This window comes from Pseudochaenichthys georgianus, chromosome 3, assembly GCF_902827115.2.
Source record: "Pseudochaenichthys georgianus chromosome 3, fPseGeo1.2, whole genome shotgun sequence".
Taxonomy (NCBI): domain Eukaryota; kingdom Metazoa; phylum Chordata; class Actinopteri; order Perciformes; family Channichthyidae; genus Pseudochaenichthys; species Pseudochaenichthys georgianus.
In genome coordinates this window covers 2,683,259-2,694,880 of record NC_047505.1, presented here as the reverse complement: position 1 = coordinate 2,694,880, position 11,622 = coordinate 2,683,259, and the positions used below count along the sequence as shown (strand labels likewise).

At 45.5% G+C, this 11,622-nt stretch overlaps 1 protein-coding gene across 1 annotated transcript; it reads right to left on the bottom strand.

Annotated features, from left to right (window-relative positions):
• Positions 1-2,720: 2,720 nt before the first annotated feature.
• LOC139432967 (uncharacterized) lies at positions 2,721-5,320 on the bottom strand. The gene is made up of 3 exons (XM_071201813.1): positions 4,223-5,320; positions 3,501-4,141; positions 2,721-3,414 (listed from the first exon to the last, which is right to left on the bottom strand). The coding sequence occupies exons 1-3, from the start codon at positions 5,103-5,105 to the stop codon at positions 3,238-3,240; spliced, it is 1,701 nt and encodes a 566-aa protein (XP_071057914.1). The 5' UTR covers positions 5,106-5,320; the 3' UTR covers positions 2,721-3,237.
• Between the last annotated feature and the right edge of the window lie 6,302 nt (positions 5,321-11,622).

Here is an 11,622-nt window from a genome sequence, read left to right as displayed (position 1 = left end):
CCATTTCAATCACATTTGATGACCCGTCCAGGGTGACTTTCTTCCCCAGGAATTAGTGTCTGAAAGCTGGCTAACATTACTTTAAATACAGTGTGCACATGGCTTTATTACCCATGAAATAGTGTGTGAAAGCTGGGTGAGTTTGATGTGAATTTAAGGAAGATATGGCCATTTCATCCACACCTCACGACTCCCATTAAAAGTGATTGAAATGTACAGGAATCTGTCCATTTCAATCACATTTGATGACCCGTCCAGGGTGACTTTCTTCCCCAGGAATTAGTGTCTGAAAGCTGGCTAACATTACTTTAAATACAGTGTGCACATGGATTTATTACCCATGAAATAGTGTGTGAAAGCTGGGTGAGTTTGATGTGAATTTAAGGAAGATATGGCCATTTCATCCACACCTCACGACTCCCATTAAAAGTGATTGAAATGTACAGGAATCTGTCCATTTCAATCACATTTGATGACCCGTCCAGGGTGACTTTCTTCCCCAGGAATTAGTGTCTGAAAGCTGGCTAACATTACTTTAAATACAGTGTGCACATGGCTTTATTACCCATGAAATAGTGTGTGAAAGCTGGGTGAGTTTGATGTGAATTTAAGGAAGATATGGCCATTTCATCCACACCTCACGACTCCCATTAAAAGTGATTGAAATGTACAGGAATCTGTCCATTTCAATCACATTTGATGACCCGTCCAGGGTGACTTTCTTCCCCAGGAATTAGTGTCTGAAAGCTGGCTAACATTACTTTAAATACAGTGTGCACATGGCTTTATTACCCATGAAATAGTGTGTGAAAGCTGGGTGAGTTTGATGTGAATTTAGGGAGGGAGAGCAGCAGCAGCAGCAGCAGCCGCAGCAGGCTGTGACCCTGGCGGAAATACATTGATTGTTTTAGCCAGGAATAAGTGTTTAGAAGGCGGGTAAAGTGTTCCTGCAGCTCCTCCATGACGGTAATAATGATTAGATATAATTGCCAGGGCAGAAAGCTCTTTTTAAAAGTGAAAAAACGATTTGAAACCGTTTGAAATGACTGGCGGGTGCTGATGGAAAGCAGGCGGAAATAAATTGATTGTTTACCCAGGAAAAGGTGTTTAAAAGGCGGGTAAAGTGTCCATGCAGCTCCTCCATGACGGTAATAATGATTAGAAATCATTTACAGGGCAGAAAGCTGTTTTTAAAAGTGAAAAAACGATTTGAAACCGTTTGAAATGACTGGCGGGTGCTGATGGAAAGCAGCCGGAAATAAATTGATTGTTTACCCAGGAAAAGGTGTTTAAAAGGCGGGTAAAGTGTCCCTGCAGCTCCTCCATGACGGTAATAATGATTAGAAATCATTTACAGGGCAGAAAGCTGTTTTTAAAAGTGAGAAAACGATTTGAAACCGTTTGAAATGACTGGCGGGTGCTGATGGAAAGCAGGCGGAAATACATGGATTGTTTTACCCAGGAGAAGGTGTTTACAAGGCGGGTAAAGTGTTCCTGCAGCCCTTTAAATACAGTGTGCACATGGCTTTATTACCCATGAAATAGTGTGTGAAAGATGGGTAACTTTGCTGTGAATTTAAGGGAGATATGGCCCTTTCAAACAGGGAGATGTACAGGCCTTTATTACCCACGAATTAGTGTCTGAAAGCTGGCTAACATTACTTTAAATGCATGGTGCACATGGCTCTGTTACCCATGAATTAGTGTGTGAAAGATGGGTAACTTTGCTGTGAATTTAAGGGAGATATGGCCATTTCATCCACACCTCACGACTCCCATTCAAAGTGATTGAAATGTACAGCACTCTGTACATTTCAATCACATTTCACGACCTGTGTAGACTGGCTTTCTTACCCATTAGGTACACCGACAAAGGCACCTCTTCGGGGCCGCTCCAAGACCCCCAAAACACGGACTGAGGAGCTCCAGGATCCCTCCCATGTACCTCCAGAACCTCGAGCACCTTGGGTCCCCGGGCCCCCGAACTTAAGCACTCCCCCACGGACTAAACCAAGATGATCACACCCTCAAGAATCTCGTGCCCCTGGCTACACTTAAAGGGGGTCTACTTTGCGGTGCTTTGCCGTCCGCCCATCGGCACCCATAGTCGGCCTTCTTCACAGCAGCAGCACCCAACCTCCATGGAGGATTTTGCTCGTGCCCCTGGCTACACTTAAAGGGGGTCTACTTTGCGGTGCTTTGCCGTCCGCCCATCGGCACCCATAGTCGGCCTTATTCACAGCAGCAGCACCCAACCTCCATGGAGGATTTTGCTCGTGCCCCTGGCTACACTTAAAGGGGGTCTACTTTGCGGTGCTTTGCCGTCCGCCCATCGGCACCCATAGTCGGCCTTCTTCACAGCAGCAGCACCCAACCTCCATGGAGGATTTTGCTCGTGCCCCTGGCTACACTTAAAGGGGGTCTACTTTGCGGTGCTTTGCCGTCCGCCCATCGGCACCCATAGTCGGCCTTCTTCACAGCACCACCTGCCCTGCTGGAGGTTCACACTTTAACTTTTTTTACCCTCTTCTACCTTACAAATCATCCCACACTTGAGCACTCCTCACTCGGACTAAACACCTACATGCTACCACCAGAACCAGAATATCGTGCCCCTGGGGATCTTAAAGGAAGAAAACCCATAGTGGGATTTAAAAACAGAAGACTTAGTAATTTTAACAAACTTTATTTACAGTAATATTGACAGTAATAAATACATTCAAACAGGATATAACGTATTTACAAGGGGACTGATTACAACAACACACTGCATATTTACAAGTTGATCACTGGCAACAGTGGGTGAAGTTGGGGCAGAGTATGGCACCCTCTCTTCACCCATGTCTGAGGGGTTGTGTTCGGCCAGTGACTGGTCCCTCTTCGGGACATGTCTTGGTAGGGAGTCTTGGTAGGGAGCCGGGCTGTGCTCCTCTCCAGAGTTGTCACTGTCGATGTCAATACCCGCAAAAGTGTCTTCATTTCCCGCTGCTGCTGCTGTCGATGCCGCCGCCGCTGCTTGCAGTGACTCTGTGAAGAGCAACCGAATGTCCGCAGCCTCCTTCAAAGAAGGATTATTCGCGTAAAATTTGTCCGCAGTTGCAGTGTTGTGACACATGAAATCACTCACTCTTTGGCGGTTGCCTTTGTCTTGAAACCTCTTCGCATTATCGGCGTGGACTGTGCGGAGGTCGGTGAAGTTAATGGGACTGCGGAGCCCCACATCAGCCCATGCCAACCTCAGGGAGTAGGCAAGCTTCCTGAACGGGTTCTTCCCCTCTGTGTACAGAAAGTACGGCTCTGGGTGCAGGTCAGCGTACCCTTAATTTCCAGCCACCTCTTCATCCATCCAAATTCTTCTATGGTGAGGTACAGCTGCGCCTCCCCGAACGCGTTGGCCGTCTTGTGGTTACTTACCTGTTATGACAGAGATAGAGAGTGTCAATACAATGTCAATCATGCATATAACTGCCAGAATAAATACATTGATTAATAGCACTCACATGAACCAGGTAGCCGAAGGCAGTGCCAGTTGTATCCGCCTTTCGGACCTCGGCGTTGGTCATGTTGGAGTAGACCCCCGGACGGTGGCCATAAATGCAGCTCCAATGAAGAGTCATATACCCATAGAGCAGTGTCCGGGTCGCGGTAGTCGGATTGCTGGCCATCACATCCAGGAGATGAGGGATGCGAGTGGTGGTCGAAGTCAAGCATGTCATTAGGTCGTTGTGGCTCGGCAGACCTTCCATCTTGTCACGCTTCACTTGCATCTGGTGGATAAGTACTTTTCTCTTCAGGGACTTCAGGATGGCAACTACTTCCCGTTTGATTAAAATCATGTCGGTTTGGCTGAGCCTGCTCCCCTTGCACGGTGTGTCGGCCATGTACTTGAGAAAGTGTGATATATTCTTGATGTAGAAGTCGGAGGTCGTGACCTGAAGGCTTGACTTCATCAGGCTCCGGGACCACCCGCGTATCCTCTTGAGATCCCTCAAAAAGAGCCAGTCAGACAGGCGATTGAAACCGTGTGCCATGAAACTGAGGAACGACTTCACTCTGCTTAGTTTGGAGACTGTGTTTTCCTGGAGCCTCACTGGTGGGTCGATACCTGCATAATGCTCCCGGTATCCTTGCAGATACTCCTCTGTGAAATATAAACAGTACTTTAATGACAACACATGATGTGTTACAGAAACTGCATGTGTCACATAGCCAAAACACTTACCCATGATCCGTGGGAATGTTATGTCCCGCATTATATTTCCCCGGCCCCTGCCCCGGAACCAGGGGGAATTTATGGGAGGGGAGGTTGACGAGGCCTCGGTATGGATGGATGCAGGCTCTGAGGAGCTGGATGAATGGGTGTGAGAGCCAGTGGGGGACTTGCTGCAGGCGGGAATGGGAGACGTGCTGCAGGCAGGAATGGGAGACTTGCTGCAGGAGGGACCTTTCGACTTGGACAGCCTCGTTGGTGTCGACTCTGGTCGGGGTCGTTTCTTCAGAATGACCCGCTCTCGTTCCTCCCCATCGAACGCGGGCATGTCCCCGGCCCGCTGATCCATCCTCTGTCGCTTGTCCTTTATCCTCTGCTGCAACTTGCAGCGCAGGGATTTCACCTCAGCAGCATATATGTCCCGCTGAGCCCTCACTGCGTTAGCCTGCAGCCTCCATTCTTTGCAGTCCGGGTTGTCACATTCATTCACCGGGGACAAGGGTGGAGGTTGTGACAGTATATCGTCGTCTGCCACCGTGTCAACAGCCCAAGCGGTAATCATTTCTATGGTGGGGTTTGTCATTCGGAGTTCATAAAGCTCCTTCTTGGCCACTGTCATTTTCATTTGATTTTGAACCACATGTAGTTCCTCCCGGGCCAGCTCAACATGGTCTCTGGCCAAGTGGCGATCCAGCCTTGTGCCGCGGTACTCGCATCCCAGAATGGTACAGGGATGGAGCCTAATGTTGGTCCGTCCGTTGGCCAACAACAGCAGAATTTTTCTTTCATCCAAGTTACGCACACCATGGTTCCTCTGTAGGTGCTTGCTCAGGGCACGGTAGGAGCTATTGCAGATCGGACAACGGACCGCCATCCGACCTGTATTCTTGAGCATTTCGGTACCGGGAAATGTCACCAGAATCGTGGGTAAAAAAGAAGGAAGCGTGAAAAGACTCACGAAAGACGCACTCAGCTTATTTTCAAATCAGTGTTTGTTTTCATTTGCATCATGGTGCGGTGTCCCATTTAGGCACTCGTTAGGCGGGCAGAGATCCCTGTAATCTCCCCTCACGTTCCTCCAGAGTCTGATTCTCCCAAAGGATACCCGACAGTTTCGGGTACGACCCAGAGGGCGCACGGTGGACGGCCAGGGCGAGGCTGCCACACCGCGCTGGAGTCAGGGTCCCGGTGAGGCGCAGGACGGAGCACCCGGCAGTAGCCTCCAGCAGACCCCCGCGCGGTTCCCTCGTCCCTCAGAAGAGGTGGAGAGGCGGAGGGGTGGGTCTTTTCATCTGCTGGCGGGTTCCCGGGATAACAGTATCCTCCGGGGAGGCATTGAACCCCTCTCAACTGCCCCCCGGAGGAGGCAGGGGAGTCAGGTACCCAGAGGGTGGATGGCCAGGGCGAGGCCGCCACACCGCGCTGGAGTCAGGGTCCCGGTGAGGCGCAGGACGGAGCACCCGGCAGTAGCCTCCAGCAGACCCCCGCGCGGTTTCCTCGTCCCTCAGAAGAGGTGGAGAGGCGGAGGGGTGGGTCTTTTCATCTGCTGGCGGGTTGCCGGGATAACAGTATCCTCCGGGGAGGCATTGAACCCCTCTCAACTGCCCCCCGGAGGAGGCAGGGGAGTCAGGTACCCAGAGGGTGGACGGCCAGGGCGAGGCCGCCACAACCAGAGAACCAGAAAAAAGGGGTGAAATGGGAAAAAAGTACCCCAAAATAGTGTTCCATAAGGCGGGTAGAGTCCCCTGACAACTCCCCATACCTTTCTCCAGGGTGGGAAAAAGTACAAGTCAACTTTTGGAAGAACCAGAGAAAAGGGTGAAAATGGATAAATTGTATCCGAAAATAGTGTTCCTAAAGGCAGGTAGAGTCCCCTGACAACTCCCCATACCTTTCTCCAGGGTGGGAAAAAGTTTAAGTCAACTTTTGGAAGAACCAGAGAAAAGGGTGAAAATGGATAAATTGTATCCGAAAATAGTGTTCCAAAAGGCAGGTAGAGTCCCCTGACAACTCCCCCTACCTTTCTCCAGAGTCGGAAAAAGTCTAAGTTAACTTTTTGGAAGAACCATAAAAAGGGGTGAAAATGGATAAAATGTATCCCAAAATAGTGCCTCTTGAGGCGGGTAGAGTCCCCTGACAACTCCCCTTGCATTCCTCCAGACACCAGTTTGAAAACTTAAAGTTTTGTGAGAACCATGATTGGGGGTCCTCCAGGCAACAATTTCATCCGATCCAAAGTGCTCATGAGGCGGATACATTCCTCCATGATTTCCCCATCATGTGAAAATAGCTCGTTTTTTTCTAAGTGCTCTCAAAAACCGGGTTTCCAATTTCGTGCAGATGGTAGCTTGGAAAAGATTTTTTTTTTGGACGGAGGAGGGGAGCTCTCGTTTCCCCTCTCCGTTGTAAATTGCAACCGGGGAGTGCAAAAGTCTCCGGGGCTTCGTTCCGAAGCGCCGAAGACTTGACCCCCTCCCCCGTTGGCACTTAGCCGTTTTTCGAGAATTTTCAAAAACTTCATTTTTGATTATTTTAACATATAATTGACCGTTTTCTTTACTTTTTTTTGCTTTCCACGGGTGGAGGCGCATGGCAGGCCGCATATGAGCTTCCAAATTCGGCCTGGAACGTCCGGGAATTATGGGTTAAGCTCCATATACTGACGACTCCCATTAAAAGTGATTGAAATGTACAGGAATCTGTCCATTTCAATCACATTTGACGACGCATGCAGGGTGACCCTGGCTACACTTAAAGGGGGTCTACTTTGCGGTGCTTTACCGTCCGCCCATCGGCACCCATAGTCGGCCTTATTCACAGCAGCACCACCCAACCTCCATGGAGGATTTTGCTCGTGCCCCTGGCTACACTTAAAGGGGGTCTACTTTGCGGTGCTTTACCGTCCGCCCATCGGCACCCATAGTCGGCCTTATTCACAGCAGCACCACCCAACCTCCATGGAGGATTTTTCTCGTGCCCCTGGCTACACTTAAAGGGGGTCTACTTTGCGGTGCTTTACCGTCCGCCCATCGGCACCCATAGTCGGCCTTATTCACAGCAGCACCACCCAACCTCCATGGAGGATTTTTCTCGTGCCCCTGGCTACACTTAAAGGGGGTCTACTTTGCGGTGCTTTACCGTCCGCCCATCGGCACCCATAGTCGGCCTTATTCACAGCAGCACCACCCAACCTCCAGTGGAGGATGTTATCATGCCCCTGGCAACACTGGTAAACACTGGTAACATCTGTCTAGCCGCTGACAGGAACTTGACATCGGAACTTGACATCGCATTTCCATTGAGCGGACTCCCGTACATGTGAAGGGCAAGTCCCACGGTACCTCCGTTCATAAGGCTGACATTTGCCTTACAGCTATAACTTTCGAGGGGTGGAGGTATGCCTATTATTTAAATGTGTCAGAAGAAAGGACAGGAATGTGACGGTCAGGTGCACTGCTGCAAACACAACAACATCAAACCTCTCCAAGCACCTGCAGAGGCAACATGCTAACACGAAGCTAGGAGCTAAAGACCCCCGAACCCAGAGTGATGATGTTGAGTGTGTGCGGACTCGGAACAAGCAGCAACAACTAGAATGTTCACCGTTATTAACTTGTGTTACGTCTTCCTTATTGCAATAGTAATTGTTATATGTGTGCACATAGGCCTACGTTTTAAGTTGTGGCTATAGGCTGTTGCTGAGTAACGCAAAAGTAATGTAAAGAGTAATGTAACGAGTTACTTTATGACATCACAAAGTGCATTTTGCGTAATAGGTGACCTTTAATCAGTAACCTAATCTGAGTATCAAAATATCAAAGTAATGTAACCTGAATACTTTGTTGCTTTTGGATTACCTCAATATCAAATCCAATGCTAATAAAAACAAGAGAAAATAAATAACAATAAGACGTTTTTACTGAAGTGTATGTAACAATGTAACCTTAGAAAAATAAACAGTAGCTATAACAGTAATTGTTTACAAATGCTGTTTAAGCTTAAAGGTGGGGTAGGTAAGTTTCAGAAACCGGCTCGAGTGCACTAACATTTGAAAGTACGCAGCCGAAAAGAATCCGCCCCTTCCTCCAGACGCCCAATGACGGCACGCCCAATGAGGGCACGAGATACATTTGTGCGTGCACGAGATGGAAGGCTGACAGCTGTCAGCCTGTCTGTCAGCCTTGGTTGTACTTTTTACAGTATTACGGCTTCCACAGATGAAATTTTGTAATGGATTTTTTGTCAAAGCACTTCAGATGTTCATTGCTATCGGATGTTAAGAGCATTCCATGGAATATAACAAAAAGTGTATCTCGAGCCGGTTTCTGAAACTTACCTACCCCACCTTTAATACATTAGTTAAAAGCATAGAATGTATTTTTGTTAAATGAATCAGGTGTTTACCTACTGCATTAAAAAATAAAGAAGAATTGAAGTAACCTAAAAATAAACGTTAAAGAATATCCATTCAGTACATCTACGGTTAATATATCTATCTTTATTTCTAAATGTAATCCTGCTAGTAATCGTTATTTTCTTAAATATAACAGTTATCTGATTACTTTCTTTCTTTTATGTAATTGCAATTGTATACAGTTGCCTTTTTTAGGTTTCCTGATTGCGTAATCTCATGACATGTACTGTAATCCATGACTCCCAAGCCTGCTGGGGATGATTGCTGAAGCACATGGCCCTGCTTATCATCGTTCTCTCCTGAGTTAACCAGATCAAGTCCAGTACAGAACTGCTGGAGCCCCTGTACACTGACCTGTCCTTAAATGTGTGAAATATGTCTGTGCTCCCACAATGCACTGCTGTTATTTTGTATCAGTTTATTTGCCCCAAGCAGTAAAACATAAATAAATAACTCTTCAGGTAGAGAGAGAGCAGGGGCTCTGAGTGTGGATCCCAACATCTACTATGATGCAGACTGTGATAATAATCTGAGCATTAGCAAACTGCTTTTATAAAACGATACATGAACACTTTGTCTTCGTTTGAATCAACACATATCACCTCATTAATGAAAGATGTTCATATCTTCAAATCTTTTCATTTACAGAACTTTATTTTACAAGGCAAACATTGCCAGGAAACAGATTGTTCAGACTAGTCTGTAATATTTGTAAAAAGTGATTAACCTGGGCATGTGTTGCCTTTAAGCCTTTTTGGTCTTCAATATGCATAGTTTTGAGGCAAGAATTAAAAAAACGTATTTTACTTTTGGTTCTTAATGAAACATCTCTACCACTATTTTATAGATTACAATAGTAATACCCAATAGTGGTAAAGCCCCTAGTTTTGCTGATATAGGCTTAGTTTGTCGGGGGACATCTTACTTCTTCCTTCTCTCTGTCTATACCTGTGTCCTATCATGTTCCGATTAACCCAGCTTCCCCAAATGTCTTTCTTTTTGGTGTCTATATACGCTGGGATCCGGAGTCATGGATGATCCTGCGGTCCTGTGTCCTGGATCACGAGCGCTGGATCTTGAGTCGTGGCTGTGGTCCTGGATCATAAGTCCTGGATGGATATCCTCGTGGATTCATCTTCCTATTATACACACATGCATTTCCAAACATTTGGACTACCTATGTTGTAAATGTATTATCTTTTCAATTTCCACACGGCATCTATTGCACGTCTGTCCGTCCTGGGAGAGGGATCCCTCCTCTGTTGCTCTCCCTGAGGTTTCTCCCATGTTCCCTTTAAACTGGGTTTTCTCCGGAAGTTTTTCCTTGTACGATGTGAGGGTCTAAGGACAGAGGGTCTCGTATTGTCATACTGATATTCTGTACACACTGTGAAGACCACTGAGACAAATGTAACATTTGTGATATTGGGCTATATAAATAAACATTGATTGATTGATTGATTGATTGATTGATTGATTGATTGATTGATTGATTGATTGATTGATTGAGATGTTTCATTAATAACCAAAAGTAAAATATGTTTTTTTACCCTCCAATTTTTTTTTACTCTCCAATAACTTGACCTTTCATATAACATTATAATCAAGTCAAAATATTTAATTTAAATACAACGATAATAATATTAATAATAATAATAATACAATTAAGATGATAAATGTCGTAACATTATTTCCCCTGTGAAATAAACATGTTGTTTTAAGAATTGATTTCAACAAAAAAAAAAAAAGGACTGATATGTGAAAAACGAAAGTACCAAAGGTTTCAAATATGTTTATCTGTATATAGACCAATATCAATATATTTACACTACATTGCTTTGCAGATTTACAGCTAAATAATAGACCTCAACTTACAATGAATACACTTTAACTGTAAGTTTTAATTGACAGTTCTCCATATTTGAAGACGTAACCTTCTGTTGTGCATTTATTAAACGTGTGTTCTGGAAAGTGTTGGTTGACTTCATCCACTGAAGGACATCCTCTTCAGTGGAGCAGTACTTAAAGACAAAGGTAGCAAACCTAATTTAAGAGTGATTATTGAAACACAGGCCTTGAACAAAACGAGCCTGACCAAAAGCACTTGTGTTTTTTAAAAACTCTTCTCTCTAACCTTTTTCGAGGTCAGTTGATACAGAACTTCACTGACTGAACAAAAGCATACAGTGAATGACTGTACGTGTTCGTGATCGCACATAAAACATGCATTTTTTCTACCTCATACACACAGTGTCTTTTTTAAGGTGCTCTTAGATCTTAAAGCAGGGCCATTCTGCAGCGACAGCATTGATTGTTCAGCCGTAGACTCACATTTCTCTTCTGCTCTGGGAACTTGGGTCCCTTCAAACCCATTCTTTGTACTTGAGTCTGCTTCCTGCTTCCCTCTGGGCCTTGCCTAGACAGAAGAACATGTTAGGATTGAAATGCCTTATTCATGTCACTTTAATGTAAGGGCTCAACAGCTCCATGCAAAAAGAAAATGGTTATCCTCGGATACATAAAACTACGGAGCCCCCCTGGTGACATTGGTGAGAAAGATATGAATACTTGGCCACGTATTAATAATGCGTGGCCACGAATTAGTTACTATGTTCCCACGCATTAGTAATTCGTGGGAACACAATCATTATTACGCAATAACTAAATCCAGATAGTATATACTATAGACTATCTGGATTTGGAATAATTTTGGTGAATATTTATACTGTATAATAGTAACGTTATTGAAGATGATGCCATATTTATTGAAGATTTTACACTATAAATATTCACCAAAATTATTCAAAAGCACATTCTTCCAAACTCTCTGCTGTAGTATGACCACCAGGAGACTATTGATGTGTGTGGTGAGTTTGGTAGAAATATACTATATAATAGTGCTTGAATATTATTGTATTCTCTTTTTTCGTAGTTGCACTTTGCAGACGGTCCCTGAGCACTCGTTTCTTCTCCAGCTGCCGATAGAGACCAATGTAAT

What these genes read in the sequence shown, in the direction of transcription:
- LOC139432967 (XM_071201813.1), bottom strand. Translation starts at nt 5,105, where the DNA reads ATGCTCAAGAATACAGGTCGGATGGCGGTCCGTTGTCCGATCTGCAAT. An exon ending in AACATTCCCACGGATCATGG is followed by an intron (nt 4,142 to 4,222) that starts GTAAGTGTTTTG and finishes TATATTTCACAG; the next exon opens with AGGAGTATCTGCAAGGATAC. An exon ending in CCTTCGGCTACCTGGTTCAT is followed by an intron (nt 3,415 to 3,500) that starts GTGAGTGCTATT and finishes CTGTCATAACAG; the next exon opens with GTAAGTAACCACAAGACGGC.